The sequence below is a fragment of the Misgurnus anguillicaudatus genome, chromosome 20 (assembly GCF_027580225.2).
Source record: "Misgurnus anguillicaudatus chromosome 20, ASM2758022v2, whole genome shotgun sequence".
NCBI lineage: Eukaryota > Metazoa > Chordata > Actinopteri > Cypriniformes > Cobitidae > Misgurnus > Misgurnus anguillicaudatus.
In genome coordinates this window covers 15,185,061-15,205,588 of record NC_073356.2, presented here as the reverse complement: position 1 = coordinate 15,205,588, position 20,528 = coordinate 15,185,061, and the positions used below count along the sequence as shown (strand labels likewise).

Genomic DNA, 20,528 nt, shown 5'->3' with positions numbered 1-20,528 from the left:
TTCTATGTAAGGGGCCCTGCAGTGTATGTTGAAAAAAAAACGCATTCTAAGGTAATAAAAACAAAACAATACAGTATATTTTGCAAGGTTCACCACTGATAATATAGTTATGTATATTATATTGCATAACTGTCAAGAGATCCTTCTAAAATTTGCATAATACACATTTAAATGGCCATATGAAGTAGTGGCTCATACCAAGTTACAACAATACCAGGTAAAGTTGTTGTGGTACCATGAAACAGTGATGATATCAGACGGTAAAACGTTTAGTTTGATTTGTTTTTATCTATTTTATTGACATTCACATATGTTTAGGGTAGCTAAATAGGCCAGTCTGCTGGTCACGTTTGGCATTGCGTGTAATCGGCGGGCTTTAGGACCCATCCGCGCGACTCTCCTCCTGACGTCCATGGGCTCTTTATGTTTACAGCGAGAATTGTATGGCAGGATTTTTCAACATCAAATATTTATACATCATTTGCATCGATACAAACGTTACAATGGAGACCGAGATCCTGTGACACAGGTAAGACACCAAACAACTCACTCGGTATATAACCGTAGTTTTAGCATCTAATCGTTACATAGCGAAACACTGTAACGAAACCTACACAGTTTTACAATTTTGTTAAAAGACTCGTGTGTTTGTTTTAAAGTATTAAACGAGCAACATGAACAAACTTACTCATTAACTTCAAGCAACACCACGGGCTCCTTTCACTGACTTAAAAAGGACTGTTAAAAACTTACGCGGGGTTTTCGGTCAATTTTAAAAGTTTTAAATATTTACGTATGTATTATATATAACAAAACGTGTATATATTTTTATCTGCTGTCCGATGTTAACCTTATTGCGTGTGGTCAAGACATTAGTCTTACAAATATCAAACATCAAACAAACCATTGTGTCATTACAGTTTACAGTCTGTCAGGGTTTTCACCCCAGCCTCGGTCAGATAATAATACCGTAATTAAGGTCAGCTGTTAGTTTTCTGCTGATTTAAAATACTTTTCTCGTGATCATATTTTAAAGTCACCAGTTGTCTTTTTATCTAAAGGGACGTTTTAAACAATTATTTGGTTTAATGAACATTTGTTACACTTAATGAGTTGAGGCCCTAATAATAAACGTTCTGTAAATGTATATATGGTAACCATCGTTTACTGTATACAACATATACTGTATACAATAGTTTCTACAGTGAATGCTATAAGAATAATACGGTGCTAACTTGCTCACTATTGTCAATAAAAAAATAAAGTGAAAGAAATATCTTTCAAGTTTACCTTTAAATGATGGTTGAGTGTTAGTAAAAAACTATAATGGCAAAACATTAGATGTTAACACTCACTGAATGTTACCTTGTTGCATTAATAAATAAATGGTTATGACCTAACACACACACACTTATTTTTATAATAGTACATTCAAACAATGCCTACATCTTTATTCATGTTTTTTAACCCATGGTTTTAACTGGAATAAGCAATGTTTTAAACTTATAACTTAAATAGGGTTCACATTGCTAGCATCTAAATGGGTTTTAAAGAGCACCAATTATCCAATTCACGATTTTACATTTCCTTTGGTGTGTAAGTGTGTTTTAGTATATGTTAACAATATGCAAAAGGTATTAAACCCAAAGGTAAACGATGAAGCGTTCAACAAAATGGCTGGTTTTCATAGCGGCTGCTGCGAAAAATGCCAGTAAAACTGACTATTATCAGCTTAAATTGAATTTAGTTTGACTTTATAGCAGTGGTGCACCATACTTATGGCGCTTTCCCTTTGCATGGTGCCCCACGGTTTGGTTTAGTTTGGGTCGGGTCAGCTCACCTCACCTCACTTTGGCGTGGTTAGCTTTTTCATCGAGTTTGGTATCACTTTGCAGTGGGAGGGATTATAGGCGTGTCGTTATATTTGCGCTGCATACTGTTGTGACATCATACAATTGAGAGCGTCCTTGTACATTCCCATACATTTAATTCTCAGTCCGCCACAATATTAAAATTGGCCACCACAAATAGATGTTTGCACATCGCGTTTATCACTAACGTTACCGCTGTCTCACGTGACAGTTTCATTTCAAACACCGCGGTGTCAGTCGACGGCGCTCAGCTGAGCCTCATTGAAGTTGCATTTAAGCATATAATGCTGACGTGCTCGTCGCGAATGTTCCGCCACAAACTGCAAGTTTGGAAAAAACTGTTATGGTGTTCCTGATTCTCAACCTGTGGATGTTTTTCATCGCTAAAAGGGAGTTTGGGAACTTTTAGCAGAGCACAGATGACAACATGTTTGCTGTCTCGAGACAGCGCAAGCTAGCCTAGCACAGGTAAAGCTAATCTTTTACATTATAGCGATGACGTGATGATTCTCTCAGACCAATCAGTGATCTACAGTGTTTTCGTGTCACGTTTGGTATCAGCTCGGGTCGCTTGGAACCCCAACCGAGGTGGTACGAAAAAAAGTATCGGGTACTACGTACTGCACCCAATGGAAAGGCTCCCAAAAGTAAGCTGACCCGACCCAAACTAAACCAAACCGTGGGGTACTATGCAATGGAAAAGCGCCATTAGTTACATTAGTGACATTTTCCAAGCATCTGTGCTTTATTAGGGTGTTTGTATTTGGAAATTTTTTACTTCACTACATGTACTGTGTATTCTTTAATATTGCATATTAAAATGTATTTAATACCTAATTATATTAAAATCTTTACTTTTACTTGAGTAAAAGTACGTTAATGTACTTAAATATTAAATGTATAACAAACACATGTATTTATGAATAGAGTAAAAATTATGATAAAATGCTTTGGATTTTATGTTTTCAAAAGAAAAACACGGATAAAATACAAATACTTTAAAAAATACTTTGAAGTTGAAAGTAAAAGCTCTGCTTGATAGTGACCCTAGCAACTTGTTAACCCACCTGTGGTCTGTGGACGTTGGCATGAACGATCAATTTACTTCTCCTTTCGATGTTTTTTGGCAGTCTGTAAAACGATAGCTCCAAATTCTTGTTAAATCTGTTACTACAGTCTATTGCACAACAGCTTTTTACCATTTAGACGCATTTTTCCAGTGTTTCCGCTGATTTCACACTGTACAAAAATTCTGCCGCTCTGTCTTTTGCCACCCAGTGGGCGTTACTGCAGTCACTTTCGTCACATGCATACCCTCTATTATTGTTTCCAGTGTAAATCTCTTTTCTTGGACTACAACAAACACACAGATTGTAGGCAACAGTTTACTTCCTCGACCTGTTAACGTGGACACGTTATTATCATAATTCCTCCGCGTCTGACTCACAGCCTGTAAATAGTCTACATTTTCATATTTAAAGAGTAACTAAACCCTAAACCAACTTTTTTTGGGTAATGATCAGTAAGAATGATGCTTTAGTGCTGCTCATTGATTTGAGTAACTTTTTTGACATTTGGGTATAAGTGTATTAATGATACAATATATGGTGTAAAAACGTCTGAGTGCTGCCCTCTTCAGGTTGAACAGTGGCTACTGCAGTTGAATTTTCCTATTGGATGTTGGGTCCAAAAAAAAAACTTGTTATGATCTCACCACACACTTGGTACGAGCTTAGTTCGTCGACTCTATCTCCGTTGCGATCTGCCCACTTTTCTTGCATTTTTCAAATATTGCCAGTGGGTGGAGTCAGGCTCAGACCAGGGGTTTAGTTACGCTTTAAAGAATTTACTACTGACTAAACCATGACTCAAACACGAGATTTGTGCAGTGCAGAGTAGCGCTTGTTGTTTGTCGTTTCTACGATCACAAATGCAAACATGCTTTAATGTTTTAGTAATCTTACCTTACCAATCTGTTACGTCCTGCTCAAGCCGTGCTGGCAAAGCTGATCGATCAGCTTGGTCATCTGCATTTTCTGGATCAGATTCAGCTCATATTGATAATGTAGGAAAGACAATAACTTCTGTCAGTATTTCATTGAGAGCTAATCTTCCAAACATGGTAAGGACCGTCATATTACCGGCTGACGTGTTCAGGCCAATCACAACGTTCTGGTTAGCTGGCCAATCGGTCGACACTGCACTTTTCAGAACAATGAGCTTTTTACAAAATCGACGCGTTTCAGGGCGGCATGACATAGAGGAGCAACAATAATGTACGGTATGTGGAAAATAATGAACCCCAAACAACGCAAACACATTGTATTACACCAAATACACTAAATAACATTGTTTTTAGCAACGAAATAGGGGTTCTTTAACACTTTAGGAAAAAAACATTAGTTTAGCACAGCAAACGTTGTTTCATAACTCATGAGGTTGCTAACCCCCTTCTCACACTATTAGAAAAAATGGTCCCTAGCTATCACTGGGACAGTACCCTTTCAAAAACTACACATTTGCACCTAAACGCCGCCCCTTTAGGTGCAAAAGTTTCCCAGGAAAAAGAGTTTAAAAAGTACCTCAGAGATACATATGGATGGTTCTCATGAAATCCAGTGTCCATTCTCACGAAAACCGTGTCCAGCATCAGAATCTTTAAAAAGCCGTTGAAGCCAATTTTTTTCCACATATAAGATTAAGGTCTGAACTTACTATAACCATTATTTTCAGAGGATTTAAAAATATTTCATATAGAATTATTAATTTTTTTTTAGATTATCATTACCAAAAATTATCATTACCGCAACATGATATTACATTAAATATATGCATTTACAAACTCATGTTTTGGTAATGAGAACTAAAAAGTTTTCAAGGTACTATGACAAACAAAATTTCAAGTTCTGTAGAGAAAAAATAAGAACTGCTTACCTAGTAGCTATTTTGAGTGTTGCGGTCAATTATGTCCCTTCCAACTGTTTTTTTTTAAATGTTAGTTCATTGAGGGCTTAAACAATGATTGAAAATTGCTGCGGAGGACGAGAACATTTTTCTTGGACACATTTATATTCCTTATTATTGTCTCTACATTTACCAATGATCACCAAATAACACATGTTTCTTTACTGTAATGTTTATAGTATAACATGCACTGAAGCTCTTTATTTTTTAGATTTTTTAATTATAAATATTTCCATGTCAAAGAACCAAAATCCAGTCATGGACACGTTGCGGTAATGAAAATGTTTCCCTTAAATGTGGAAAAAACAACAAAATTGTTTTGTATGATGTCGTTTGAATTCATGTGCAAAATAGTACACGAAGAGATTTTTGTAACTGTATGCTTCTTATTTTGATACTCTTACTTTGCATTAACTTTTTTATCAAAATGTTTCATGACGCCTCATAAGTCAAATTTCGTGCGAATCACCCATTGCCAAATCTATACATATCTGTACCCAAATAGTACATATTAGGACTTTTTAAAAGGGTACTGTCCCAGACCATTTTTTGACAATTTTTTCTGACAGTGCATTCTGACTGACAATTGTAAAATGTTGCCTAAAGTACTAGTATTAAGTAGTTGACCAATATTTCCCATAACTGATACTACTCTCTACTAGACAAATCGTTTAAATTGTTGCAAAATGTAAAAAAAAAGAAATCTAATCAAACAATGGAAAATACATCATGCGAAAGTACAGTGTGGTGTATAATCTAATATTGACCGTGGTTAATGTAACACCCACCCAGTGGATGCTTCACTTTGTCACATGAATAGCTCAACAAAATGACTCACTTCCTCTTCTCCATCAAACTGAAGCTCTGGTGTCAAACGCAGCATGCATGCAACAAAGAGCAGTTTCTGTAATGGACATGCATGCAACAGTGGACCTTTGGAAACAGATACTGAAACTTGCTTACTACATTTGTTTTGCACCGTGCATGTGTTTCAGTTATTTGGATGGAGTCCTCGCAGGGCACAGGGGGTCACTCCCGCGAGTACAAATTGGTGATGTTAGGAGAGGGGGGTGTGGGCAAAAGTGGTGAGTAATGTTGTCATGTATTCTGCCTCTCCCTCTCTCTATCTCTCTCTCTCTCATGTACAAATAAAGCATGTAGTGCATTAAGTACTTACTTAACATAAAATAACATTATATGAAGTACAACAAATACTATTAAATGCTGCCTACAATTCAAATGTGTGTTATGACTGTAATTAGAATTTAAAGGGATAGCTGCTTAATGTAATTAAAATATCTCAGCGTATGATACTTTTACAGTCCTAAAATCCTATGCATGTTGTATTTTCTTCATGAACAGATTACCGTAGCAAAGTCTCTATTACTAAAGTTCATTATTGTGGTCAGACAGTGGGCTGGTGCCACAGTCTTGCATGTATAGTCACAAGCACTCAGACAATAAAAGTGTGGGTGTTGGCTCAGCCCTTCAGTCTGGTCGCTATGAAGGTGCACTGCAGGTGCCTAGCAACTTCTATCCCCTCCTGGAGTCTGTTGCCAAGGAGATAAGCAGAGGTCACCTGGTGAAGACGGTGAAGAGGTCTCATTGTTTAAGAGTGCACTGTATGAGGTTCTTTAGGGTGACTGATGTTCTCTCTTCACGTCGCTGTCTCCATGGGAACGCACGGAGCGGAGAGCAAATACATGCCGACAGCCGGGCGTGTTTGCTCAACATTAAAGGGAGGGGGTTATATACGGCCAGGCGATGTTTACAGTTCTCTCGTTGAATTTCATAATCCAAGAATTATGTAAGAGCTCTGTTTTTCTCTTTGTCTCATAGCCATCATCATGCAGTTTATAAGTCACAGATTTCCAGAGGATCACGATCCTACTATCGGTAAGACAGTGAGGAGCATATCGATTGATATTGACCCAGAAGATCTTTGCCAGGGTAGAAACAGTATTCATTGTTATGCACATTCACTGATTTAATGTGCAGAGAAAACTATAAGTAATCCTTTCATGGGTTAATTTCCTATAAACACTGTGGCTCTGTGGTGATGTCAAAACATTGCTCTATTGTTTAAACAGCCTTGACATATCAGCAACCCATTTGAGTTTGAGGTCGGACAATATGTAAGTTTGACCAATGGCAGATAGACAGTGTGGGCAGATTTGTTTTTTAACAGATTGTTATTGTATTTTTTATTATGATATGAAGAGTTTGGTTCCAAAACGTGATAAATGCCATAAAAAAATTTGTTACCGCCAAAATCAGTATTATATCAGGTCAGTATTAAAAAGTAAATTCTTAATTTTATGGAAAATTCAATATCCGCTGTTTTATTCTGTCATCTTTTCTCCCTTTTTTTTACCAAAACGCGATAAACGCCACTTTTCTGCAGAATGCAGTAAATCTGCTTAACAAATCACAGCGCACCATTCCACGCACCGTAAACAACAATGGCGGCGCGTTGAATACACACAGAATCCTAGTTGTCCTCATCTACTTTGTACTTCATAATCAACAAACAAACAAAAACAAAATAATAATTTTGATGGCATTGATAAACCTGTGGTGGTTTTCTGTGACGGGAAAGAAACATAAGCCATCAAAATTGAATAATTTACACGAGAGGCACTCTGGAGACAAAAAAAATGTCAGCGGTTGCTTGTTCTCCCAACAGCATCAAGCTTCTGTCATGCTAACACATTGACCTCGGGGGATCTTATGAAAAACTTTCCATTATTTTATTTAAAGTCAATGAAAATCGAGCAGGACCAAAACATTTTACAGCGGATCGCTGTCAAAAAAGTTCAGCGACGACGTCCCAAAGATTACAGCAGCAATGACAGTGTTCTTAATGGGTGATTCTCACGAAAACTTGGTTTTAAAAATGTCAAGCATGAAAATGTAAAAATTGCTTAAATTTACTTTTTTCCCACCAGACATTGAAAAACAAAGTCTGGAGTAAATGGGAACATTAATTTAAAAACTTTTACTTATCATTTAACACTTTTTGTAACATAATTAAAAAAATTAGTCCTAAAAAATCTCATTACCGCAACAATCAGAAAACATCAACACTGACATATTTTCAAAATGACATGACAAACCTGAAAGAACATAATTTGGAGATTCTGCACATGCATTTAAAATCAAAGTATTATGCTTCTATTAATTAAATTAACATTTAATAAGCATCTGTTGCGGTAATGATAATCAAAATGTCGTGTAAGCATTCTGACAAGACAATATTTCAAATTAACTGTAAAAAATGATCTTACCTGGTAGCCATCTTGAAGTAACTGGTCCATGTGCTTGGTCACTCAAAATCAAACTTTATTAAAATTCTGTATGTGTGCTTAAACTGTTCTCAAAAAGTGTTGCGGAGGATGAGAACATCAGGCATGGACACATCATTTTCCTAATTTTTCTTCATTATTATTATACATGAATATTCGGTAAATATTTTTTCTGTCATCTAAAGTAGTCTAGCAAAACATCCATTTATTTTTTTTCTTAATATTTTTGTGTTAATTTGATTAAATTACAACATAACGCATGTTCAAACACAGCCGGACACATTGCGGTAATGAGAATTTCAGCAGAAAATGAGATAAACTTTCCAATTATAAATTCTTATGTTGAAATCACACATTGTGCAAGGTAGAACACAGTATTGTGTCAATTCTGATGCTTTTTAATGTTACTATATTACACATTTTAAAGCTAAAATCATTAGTGCCGTGGTGTTTCAATGGTTTCGTGAGAATCACCCTAATATGACAAAGTAAGTGTTTTGATTTATGCCATTAATGTTTATTTTTTTAATCAGTGTATACCACTAGTCAACTAAATGAATATAACATGGCAAAGATGAATGCACATTTATATATTGATTCAATAGATTTATAGCATTTTGAAAAAATATTGTCATGGATTTATTGCATTTTGTGAAAAAAAATGTTTTCATAATAAATCTTTGAAAATCAAATTATGGATTTAAATTTTTTATGTTATTATAAAGTAAAGATGCTATGTAAAAATTTGTAACAGAAAATTGTGGTTTTCATCTCGTCAGTTTCTAGGTATAAAAAACAAGTTTTTACCAAAATTTGTCAAAATGGGTTTATTGCGTTTTGGAACCAAACTCTCCAAATATTTCATAGTCGCTTCAAATTTGTTTCAACAATACAAAAACTTAGGTTATCACAAGCCATGTTTTCCATCCACTTTGGAAAGACGAATTTGCATTTATTGTTGCAGTTTTTAATTGCATCAAAATGTTATGTCAATATACTGAGGTCCATTTACCTGAATTCAATTTTGTTAAGTTTAATTAATTTTCATTAGTTTTGCTTAAGCACTGTTATGTTGGGCTGTTTTTTACATAGCATAGCTACAAACCACAGACTGTGTTTTTACTGAATATACCCATTACTGCTGCCACTTCCCAGTTCAGGGTTTCTCAGTTTGACTGTCTGATGTTGTTGCTATCTCTGCTCAGACTTTGTGTCTTTACTGTTCCTAGAGGATGCTTATAAAACGCAAATCCGCATAGACGATGAGCCAGCAAACCTGGACATCTTGGACACAGCAGGACAGGTAGGTGCAGTCATGGTGTGATAAACATAGAAAAAAGGGTCTAAACAAACAGATAGGGACTGTGTTAACTCAAGGTTTGGTTCTGAGTTAAGGACATTCTCCTTAAATAGTATGTTCATTTCCTCTTTTCTGTCCGTCTTTGTTGTCTTTATTTCACACAAGCATAAACCAACACTTTGTTCTTTCTCTGCATCAGCATTTTTTACATGTTTTGAATCATTCGATAACACGAGCACTGTTAAAAAATTTAAATAAACTTTTGTGCTGGTTAAGATGTTTTGAATGGTTCTTGACAATTGGCATTATTGTCCCTTTAACTCTTTTCCCGCAAGCGTTTTTTTTTTAAGTTGCCAGCGCCAGCATTTTTCATGATTTTCACAAAAGTTCAATGCCTTCCAGAAAATGTTCTTCTTTAAATATATAAACATACAATCTATCAAATGAAAGAACAGACCTGCTTTCAAACAAAAAAAGTTTCATCCTACCTTCATTAGTTCTCTTTTTATCACCTCTCAAATATGGGTAGGTTTCTTCAAAAATACAAAATTCTGAGCAAAAAGCTGAGATAATTCAATTTTTGTGAAGGACTTTTAATAGAGATCAGATTCAGAGCAATCCTCAAAACATACACGGACATATAGCTATTTGTCCTCGGGCGATAATTTTAGGTTTTATAAGTTGTGGAAGACCGCCACCTTGTGGATAGTAGCGGTATTACGGATTGCCAAAAATAATCATCATTGGCAGGGAAGCGTTTCTCTTAATTTATGAGTTAACTCATCAGTGGCGGGAAAGAGTTAAGTTGTGCTGCATTCATGACATGAACTAAAAAGACTGATCTGTTTGTTTTAACCTAGGCAGAGTTTACGGCGATGCGTGATCAGTATATGCGAGCCGGTGAAGGTTTCATCATCTCTTACTCCATCACGGACCGCCGCAGTTTCCAAGAGGCTCGGCACTTTAAGCAGCTGATCTACCGGGTTCGACGCACCGTGGACACGCCGGTCGTACTGGTGGGAAACAAATCTGACCTGACCCATCTCAGACAGGTGAGTAGTTCACCTGTTAAAGGAGGGGTAAGCGTTATATGATAAAATGCTTTGGAGTAAAGTGAGTCGGGCTAAGTACAAAAAAAAACACTTGTAGCCAATCGGCAGTAAGGGCGTGTCTACTTATGTTGTTGACTTATGTCATTGAAGGACACTTGCGCTACTGCAAGTTTTTTGGCCTGCAACATTTGCATGCGCTCTGTCTATTTTTCTCCATGCGTTTGTCCTCTGCCTCTTTCTCTTATGCTGTCGGCTTCTGCATAAAACGGAGCAAAACCATTCACACGTTCATACGCTCAGTGTAATAATTGCATAGCCTGGGTTGTGTACTTATGTGTGGGGCGGGGCTATCAAAAGAACGTCCAGATCCTTTTGGGGGTAGGTGCGTTTTTGTTTTGGTGATTTTTAAATATCAACAACATGTACCAGAAAATGCTTACCCCACCTTTAATATGCATACAAGCATCAAATTAAATATTTAGCCCCTTTGTCACACTAAATATTGCATAAAGTCTGTATTTAAATCAATATAATTATCATTTTACATGTTACGTTGTTTCTGACAGATATCTTTAGTAGCAAGTATTGCAGGGAGGTGTTTTGTCACTAACAGTGCAGCCCTTGACACTATAACTTGTCAAAATTTCTTATTACGTTGGAAGGCTACCATTTATAGGAAGCCATTTAAAACCACTCCAGAACAGCTGAATTAGATTGAGGTGCGAACTTTGGCATTGACCAGTGATATGTTTGAAGGTCATTGCCATGTTAGAAAATAAATTGTCTTTGAAGTCTCCGTGGTCTCGCAGATTGTAGCACATTTTTCACACCGTTTTTTTTTTTTATCTTAGCTCCATACTTCTTCCCCATATGTATGAGCTTTCGAGTCCCTTTTATAGTAAATAATCTTCAATGCTTGATTCTGCCACCTTCTTCTTTCAAAGCTACTGTAGGTTTTTTGGACACATTTTCTTTAAAGGTGGACCAACTCTGTTTACTGTTGGTTTTCAGATATTTAATAATGAACTACAGCGTGTGGAAATATTTGTTGGGTGTTTTTCAAATACCACTCCTTGTTTAGCTTTAAAGGTACATTATAGGTTTTAGCGGCATCTAGTGGTAAGATTGCGAATTTCAAGCAACCTTAATTTCAAAACTCAACAAGAATAGACAACTTAGTGACAAATGTAAGACAGTTTGTACTTTTAGGGCTACTGTAGAAACATGAAGGTGATCTTCGGAGACCCGCAATGTATGTTATTCAAATGTAATAAAAACAATACAATTTGTTATGTAAGGTCTTTATACATATAGTTATGTACATTATACTGCTGTCAAGAGATCCTTGTATATATAGGTGTATATATTATGAAATTAATGAGCATACGGACCGTTTCCTTTTTTTAGTTATTGAAGTTATTATGAGGTGAAAGTAGTGTCTATAATGTATATACTGTATGTGACATGAGCCACATGCTGTAGTTTTTAAACATAAACCATGTTTCTAACTCGCAGGTGTCAGTAGAGGAGGGCAAACAGCTGGCGAGAGAGTTCCAGTGCCCGTTTTTTGAGACCTCCGCAGCTTTCCGTTATTACATTGACGAAGTGTTTGCCGCGCTCGTCCGTCAGATCCGCCAGCACGAGATGGAGATGGTGCGGGGGAGCGAGAGGAAAACTCGACGCAGCCGTTCCTTATGGAATCGCCTTAAAGCACCCTTCCTCAAGACACATCGGTCCAAGCACTGAGAAGAGGATCATGGGATATGACACCCTTCCACGGGCCGCAGCTGTATTAGATCAACCTCCTCCTGGTGGTTTGAACTGTTAGAATAATTTATATTTGATTTCTCGAAATGAAGCACTCCTAATCATTTTATAAGTCAGATAGACTACAACCCTCAATGTGCAGGGCAACACACTCACGGTCATCATACGGGACGTGGGCTTATTTACTTTAGCACTTAGGAAAGAAATAGTAGTGTCTTTTTTGGACAGCATTATACTTTGTAAAAGTGAATGTCTGGGGGGTTGTTGTACATCATAAGTGATGGAAAGGCAGGTCAGAATAATGATATGTATAATGGATAGATAGACTGAAGTTAGGTGGAATGGTAAGGTTATGTCAGATGTTGGTGAAAATGAAGGTTGAATGAGCTTTAACTGAAAGTTTAAGGTATGTTGTGAAGAGAATAGAGGAAACAGTGTGGGTGCAGAGATGAATTGTGGGTAAATAGGCTGAAGTAGAAATATTAACTTTATTTGCAGGTAAAATGAGTACTGTAAACAATTCATTTAACCTTGCTGTAGTTTTTGATACATTAAAAAAACTGGCAGTAGTTATTATTTTAAAATGAGGTCCAGGTTATAGTTGATTTAGAGTTTGGTTTAGTAGCTTCTTTCAAAAATATGGGGAAAAATCACAAAACCATGTTTTGGTCACATTTCACCCTATCCAAAAGAATTCAGTTATTACTTACATCAAGAACTATTATGTGAAGATAATACACTTTTGAGATCATTAAAATTGTTTACATTGTGACATTATTGTCATAAGAAGTAGGAAGATGTTTCCTAAAAAAAAATGTTATCAGTGCGCCCAAATATTTAAATATTTTACTCATTTTCATTAATCTTAAGAGTGATTTTCTGTGTATTTTTAGTATCTAGTAGTACAAACAAAATCAGTAATACAATGTTACTTTTTGACAGAAATTAAATTAATACAACACATACTATGCTGTTTTAATATTTTACAATTATATAAATAATATAATTTTCACGAGGGTAAGCATATATGCATTAAAATGCAAAAAGAAACTTTTTTGTCCTAGAACGGGTTACTTATTTCTTTTTGATTCATGGGTAAAATTTGAGCATGACATTCAGGTTTTGTGAGATTCACCCAATAGGAATGTTTTTAGTGAAAACTTTATTTAAGCTGTATGAAGTATAGTTGCAAACTACACTGTATGAATGACTTTGTGAAAACTTGCTGAGCAATATTCAGGTTCATTTTAGTGCAGAATTTTCAGATTGACAGACCTGATTATGATGGAAAACAAAATAGTTTTCTTTTCAGACAGGGTATTTTTTAATTCCACTGGTTTCTGTAGTCAGTCTCTACTAGGTAAGACAGTTCTGTACCTCTTTAATATGGCTTTTGAAGATGAATCCTTATGTATATTTACTCTGTGCACTTACTACCCATCAAAACTGAATGGAATGTGTGTTTATTTTGACATTTCATGCAAATCTATGTCATTATTTTTATTTTGTGTGATAGATTTTATTTTTAACCAGAATGGTCTTACTATGTTGCCCTTTATTTATTGTCATCAGAGATTGTCAAATAAAATTCACTTTACCAATCTATCATGATCAGATTATTATTGTATCGCATATATTTTAGTGTATTGGCGGCCCCTTGTGGTCATTAATATTAGCAGCAAAAACGCACAAATCTGGTACTTTTTGCAATATTTTGTCGTTAGATTAAAAAAACGTTATAGTAAATAAAATTAGCAGTTTTTTTCAGACGCCGGACATCTTATACACATTCGTCAGAAACTCATTTGGATGGTATTCAACGACAAGGGCATGACATAATTTCAATTTAGTATAGAGCAAATAGAAGGAAAAGTTAAAAATATTTTAGATTTAGGTACAATTTTTTTTCTAAAAGAAACTGAACTCGATAAGGAAATATAGGATGAGATAAATAGATAAATATGAATAGAAGATGATAGTAAGGCAGCTGCCGTAAAACACCAAAGAACAAGAATTTGAATTTACCAAACGCGAACAGTTTGTCCCTTGTAAGCTGCCGTTGATTGTGAAAATATCAGCGCTATTGAAACGCAGCAGCTACATGGCGAAAATGAGAAATTATTCAATCGTCAGAATGCAGTCAACTGTATAAATTTACTGACAATTTAAAATAACATCTGTCAGTCAGTTTACCTTCTTTGTAACGGCGCGAGCTGCGGTAAATCCACGTGTAAAGGACACACGGGCCCTCTGGTTGTGCTGTATGATGGAGTCATGGGTGAGATTCAGCGCGCAGAGTCAAGCCAAAGAGCGCGTGTTCAGGTACACAAATCACCACATACATTTGTTTACTTTCCGCATGAAGGTTAATATTTTTGCGACACAAGGCTGCATTTTGGCAGATGGAGCTAGCTTATAGCTAATCCTGCTTTTACATCTTTGAAGTACAATGCTATTTCGAGGCTCTCAAGTTGTACGCATTCAACGTAAGACACATGCATTTAGTCAGGTCATACGCCACATCTTGCATTTCTCACGCTGAGGAGTAAGAAATAACTTTTCCTCCTATATACAAATAATGGATAAGTTTACACAGCGCTGCAAGAACCGAGACACACATGACATCAAAGTACCGCGAGAACTATTTGAGCAATTACACGGAGGAGGCTGATTTCAAATCGCTCTCGCGCTACTCTGATGTCACACACACACGGCAAGTTCTTCTTATATGTGTACAGTAATGTACATTGAGCAGCGCTGTTTAGTTGTCTTGTTTAGGGACAGCTTTCATTTTAATTTGGATACATTTGATAAAGCTTGGTATTCACTGGATATTTTATGGAATTACACGCATATTTTTTAACATTCGTCATTGCCCATTCATTGGAGTGCCATGTAAATACCATAATAAATTACTATGATCATATTTCCATACTGTGCTAAATCCAAAGTAATTGCTCAGAATCAATTTTTTTAAAATCTCTCAACTTTCTTTGCAAATGCCATTTAATTTAAATTAGTTTTTGTTTTTATAAATGGATTGATTGGTGGTTGTGTTTAAACAGGGCTGCCCAGTATGCATGTACGCTTCTGGGATATACGCTGCAGAAAGGAGGCGCGAGTGCAGAACTTCTCAACACTATTAAACATCTAGAGTCTCACATGAGCTTGACCAGAAAACGTAAGTTTATATCATTCAGAACTGTTTTACCAGAGCAATCTAGCCCCACAAAACTGGATGATAATAATATCCCTTCCCTGACTTTAATGGATGAAATGCATCTGTATGTTTTCAGTGATGCGGTTAGGGAACTCTGCAGAAGCTCTGGAGGCAGCCAAACGCTCTGTACATCTGTCAGACTGTGTGCTGCGTCTTTGCATCACGGTCACCCATTTAAACAAAGCAATGTATTTTGCCTGTGATAATGTACTGTGGGCTGGTAAAACAGGACTGCTTCCTGAGCTGGACCAAAACAAGTGGAGTCAGAGGTCATTTAGGTGAGTTATAGCTGCATCTCTTTGCTAAGTTAACTTTAGTTGTTGTTTAGTGTTAATAGTTGTGTTCTGTATTTCCTAGTGTGTGATTTTTAAGTACAATAAGGTACATTATTAGATACCTCTTTGCTTGTAAAAAATGGTTACCATACAATATAAATATTTAAGCAAAGAAAATATACGTCAACACAACTTTCATAGCTTCACATCACTAAAAGACAACAACCAATCAGACTCAAGGGCTGGAACCATTTTATAACATGTATTTTTACAAGTGAATTTATGCATTTGGCAGATTCTTTTAACCAAAACCACAGTGCATTCAAGCATACACTTTCTAAAAACCCAATATTTGTCTCGTTTCCTTTGAACAGATACTACTTGTTCGCCCTCATCCTCAGCTTGACCCGAGACGCATATGAAATCCATCTGCTGATGGAGAGAGAGTCCCGCAGCAGTTCGGCTAAAAGCTTTAACTCCAGTTCTTCCCCCCTCACTCCCACCCCAGAGAACGGAGATATCTCTCTGACCGTCTCTCCATCCTCAGCCCAGTCTCCACTGCCTCCTCTCCCCCTGATATCAGCCAGACTCAACAAGCAGCTCCACCTGCTGATCACGGTCCTGCGCAACAACCCTCCACTGTTCCTGGACCTGCTGAAGAACCTCTGTGACGTTTTCATTCCACTTGACCGCCTCGGTCTGTACCCTACTGGGCCGGGCATCGTGGGCGCCTGCGGCCTCACGTCATCTATCCTGTCCATCCTCATCATAGTTCACCCCTGGCTTAAACTCAAGCCCTGAGAGACTTGTCTAGCACTACATACTCTGTTTATGTAGATCAAAAACTTGTGTGAGGTTTTGTAGATAGTGGAAAGAAGAAGGTCTTCGTTCCAGTTTAATTGCAGGTTTGGCAGGACTTTCTTTTCTGTATGTGTGGAACAAACTTAAAAAAAGAGATGGTGTCGTCTTGGTAAAAAAAAGCGAACAATAAAGGCTTGTTTAAGGAAAGCCTTTTAAGTAATTGATGTCTGAGAATGGCCTGATCTGGAGTGAAACTGCTTTCATGTTACCCCATAAGCTTAATTCAGCTCAGAAATACAAATGACACACTTGTCTCCATATACAATTGACATCTTTCATCTCTTGTGTAGTGAATCTCACACAGAAATGAGTATTACTTTACCCAAATTCTGAAAAGAAACATCTTGCATTTTTATATCAAAAACAAAGCCTATTTGTTTGACTTAAGTTTTCTGTGGTTGGCTTTGTTTTGTTATTTTTATGATTAAAAGATTAATGCAGGCTCCTGGAAATTAGTTTTTATTGTCATGAAAATGTCATGCAAAACTCTTAATGTTTGTAATAATAATTGCAATTAATTATTAAATAACCCACACTTTTAATATTTTTGTGAGATTCACCCTGAAATACTAAATTTCACTGATCTTTAAACATCATTACCAAATTTCTAATTTATGCTACACTCTTAAGCAAACTGAATTATACAAGGACACTGCTCAATTCATACGTGTCACCTGAACGTTTAAGCAGCCTTAATATGTATGTGCTACAATGAACATCTACAATTGTTACAAACTAGTTTTTAAATGAGTAACTTACCTTTGCAATAATAAAAAAAAGATCATCTGCAAAGGTTTTGAAAAAAGGAACAAGCTAAATGTATTATAAGTATTGAAAATTGTTTTTGAAATGATCTGAAACAGAATCACTGACATCTATCTAATTTATGTTATTCAAATTGTATTATAAGCTATGGGGATTTCCTGAATGTTAATGCTATGCATCACTGAGGTACTGAATGTTAACCTGCTGCAAATGTACATTTTGAAATAAATAATGCCTACAAATTTATTGTAACCTAATCTTGTTAACTTTTGTTATTAAAGGAGCAGTTAACCAAAATTATCATATGAGGTTTTCTTTCTTTCATTGGTGTAATGGACTCAACTTTATTTATTTATTTATTTTTATTTATTTATTTAGAAAAGGGACAGTGTACATTAATTAACATTTGTATATGTTAATGTACCCAAATTAGCCCTAGGGCTAGTTTTCATTGGTAGTCCCTTTGCCAGATGTTAATGGGCTCCAGGCTAAAAAAATAGTTAAACATTACAACAATACATCAATACATACAGCAATCAACAATTAAAATTCATGAACACCTCTATTAAATACAATTAAGTTAAACTCTATGACAATTTTGTTTATAAATGCATATCTCCCCTAAACCGGGAATCTTAGCCATTACCACCACTGGACATACAGTACTGGTCAAAAGTCTTAGGCCACCACCACCAGACTCGTTTTAGAAGCTTTTTAATGTCCATCCATTTTTATTTTTCAATCTATTTTATTAAGATACAAACAGAAAATACAAGGAAAAAATGTCTTCTTTAAGCATCGTCGGTGTTTAGTGTGATCTCTCTTGGCACTAAACACATCTTGAGCATTTTTGAAGTAAAAAGACTAATTTCTTTGAAATTAGGATGTAATTGTAATAAGGTTTCCTGCTATTGCTCAAGTTAAAGGGGAGCTTAACCAAAAAACTTGACACATCAGTTTACATTTTTTTTTACAGTTTATAATACTACATACACATTTCCTGTATTTTCTGGATGTATTCTATTAAAGGTGCAGTGTGTAGATTTTAGTGGCATCTAGCAGTGAGATTGTGAATTGCAACCAACGGCTCAGTCCACCATTCCCTGAAACGCATAGAGAAGCTACGGTAGCTGCCACAAGGACAAACATGTTCTTTAAGACAAAATACAGTAGTGACAAAACTCGCTCTGTACAGAAGTTTGTCCGTTTAGGGCTACTGTAGAAACATGGCGGCACAAAATGGCGACTTCCATGTAAGGGGACCCGCAGTGTATGTAGATAAAAATGTCTCATTCTAAGGTAATAAACACATAACAGTGTTCATTATGTAAGGTCTTTATACACCACTGAAAATAGAGTTGTGTAGATTATATTGCATTTCTGTCAAGAGATCCTCCTAAATGTTACACAGTGCACTTTTAAAGAGACTGAGAAACAATTATGATCACTATAACATAGCAAAAACAACAAATCTAATTCTGACTTTTGCACAGTACTGTACGTCTGGGATAGTGAGTTCACTATCAGGAAACTTTTATTTTTGTGTGACACTTGTGATGACATCAAATAAAAGCTCAAAAATTAAAATTAAAAGATGATTGAACTGACTGGCATACAAAGATTTAAAGAATGTTTTGTCACTTTAGTATTGACATTATAAACCTGATTTGCTTCTTGTTGGGCTAACATTTTGTCATGGATTCATATTCTTTATGACAGCAATATTTTGTATTTAAAACATTTCCCCTTGCATTCATAGTGTAATGCATTACATTGCCACTAGGGGGAGACATGACTTAACATTAACCAACCGGAAACAAATCATACCAATGGACAGATGCTTTTATATAAATGAGTGACGTTTTAGGAGACGAGCTGATGTGAAAAAAAAATTAACAATTGTCACAGCTGTTAAAGGAAACATGTTTTCCCTCTGAAATTACGATTTATTAAAGATTTGCATTCGTGTGTTAGCGAAAATTGTTGTATTCTAAATATCACATCATTAGCTTTCATTTTCTAATTATAGCTTTTCATTTTCATGTATGGGTATATTATGTTTATTTCATGATGGCAATGTATTTGTGTGTTTTTTTTTTACATTTTGAAGGGATTTTCACGCTTGTTGAAATGTGAATGAGCACAGATGGGGCGTCTGTCTGATTACTGATTCAGATTCATTACTAGAGTGATTCAGATACTGTGTAACACTCCCACACTGATCGACTTGTTTATTTGACCCACATCCTCTCTCTTAATGTTGTAAAAGATCAGAATGACTAACTAAGCAGTTCAGATGTGATGACAGATTTTACTATGGTACATCTGCACTAAGGGTAACTGGCAGGTGTAGATCATTGCACAGTGTTGCAGGTGTTACAGCACACATTTTGTTGCCCAAATGTCTCCGTCTGTGGATTAATAAAGTATGACCTTATCCAGAACATTAAGATATTTCCATAAACATCATATGTTAATGTATACACACAGTACATCACTACATACTGAATAAAAGGAATGTCATCATCATAAGAATAATTTCTCAAACATCCTCTATACCAAAGATCATTTTGTTGATATGCTTCTTTGAATGGACTTCTTTCCCGTCACACTGTATAATTGTACTGTAAAGTAACGATATCTATCTCTCTTTAACAAAATTGTACCCTATATAGGTTTAGGGCTTATCTTTTGTCAACAGTTGATTCATACAGAAATTGTTTCAATGTCTGGATGTTTCTTTATAATGCACACAATACTATCAGATCTACATGGTGATAAGGATCAGCCCTCATGTCCTGTGTCTGCAAATGAGCCAGATACATGCGGCAGGGCTGAGTGGGATTCGGGAGGAAGAGAGGTTGACAATGTCCTTACTAAAGGTTGATGCGCTGTGACATTTATCTAAATGGTGCATTGTGCAAAAACCTGCATATAGAGGGAAAATGAATGAGGTGAGGTGGGATTACACTGTTAACATCAAGGTTATGGGTTTTCTGAGAACAAGATTATAAAGAAGTTACAATACCACAAAGACATGAAAAAAATGAATAGTAGATACCCCTATAATCCAACATCCCATGTTTTCCAAAATCCTTATCATAGTCCTGGAAAGTGGGATTTTCAGAAGTAGTCTAAGGCATTAAGG

At 36.0% G+C, this 20,528-nt stretch overlaps 2 protein-coding genes across 3 annotated transcripts; both read left to right on the top strand.

Annotated features, from left to right (window-relative positions):
- Positions 1–370: 370 nt before the first annotated feature.
- rit1 (Ras-like without CAAX 1) lies at positions 371–13,864 on the top strand. 2 transcript variants are annotated; one of them, XM_055219905.2, is made up of 6 exons: positions 371–529; positions 5,831–5,920; positions 6,675–6,731; positions 9,370–9,443; positions 10,301–10,492; positions 12,008–13,864. In XM_055219905.2, the coding sequence occupies exons 1-6, from the start codon at positions 424–426 to the stop codon at positions 12,236–12,238; spliced, it is 750 nt and encodes a 249-aa protein (XP_055075880.1). In that variant the 5' UTR covers positions 371–423; the 3' UTR covers positions 12,239–13,864. The 2 variants fall into 2 exon arrangements, with proteins under 2 accessions (XP_055075880.1, XP_055075881.1); XM_055219906.2 differs by lacking the exon at positions 5,831–5,920 and having other exon boundaries at positions 380–529.
- A 415-nt stretch (positions 13,865–14,279) lies between these two features.
- On the top strand, positions 14,280–17,677 carry pex11b (peroxisomal biogenesis factor 11 beta). Its single transcript, XM_055219904.2, has 4 exons — positions 14,280–14,581; positions 15,325–15,440; positions 15,556–15,757; positions 16,129–17,677. Exons 1-4 carry the CDS (start codon positions 14,523–14,525, stop codon positions 16,553–16,555), a joined length of 804 nt encoding a protein of 267 aa, XP_055075879.1. The 5' UTR covers positions 14,280–14,522; the 3' UTR covers positions 16,556–17,677.
- The last annotated feature ends 2,851 nt before the right edge of the window (positions 17,678–20,528 follow it).

Coding starts and splice junctions, on each gene's coding strand:
- rit1 (XM_055219905.2), top strand. CDS start 424: ATGTTTACAGCGAGAATTGTATGGCAGGATTTTTCAACATCAAATATT. Junction 530..5,830: donor ACCGAGATCCTGTGACACAG/GTAAGACACCAA, acceptor CATGTGTTTCAG/TTATTTGGATGGAGTCCTCG. Junction 5,921..6,674: donor GGGGGGTGTGGGCAAAAGTG/GTGAGTAATGTT, acceptor TTTGTCTCATAG/CCATCATCATGCAGTTTATA.
- pex11b (XM_055219904.2), top strand. CDS start 14,523: ATGATGGAGTCATGGGTGAGATTCAGCGCGCAGAGTCAAGCCAAAGAG. Junction 14,582..15,324: donor GCCAAAGAGCGCGTGTTCAG/GTACACAAATCA, acceptor GTGTTTAAACAG/GGCTGCCCAGTATGCATGTA. Junction 15,758..16,128: donor TGGAGTCAGAGGTCATTTAG/GTGAGTTATAGC, acceptor TCCTTTGAACAG/ATACTACTTGTTCGCCCTCA.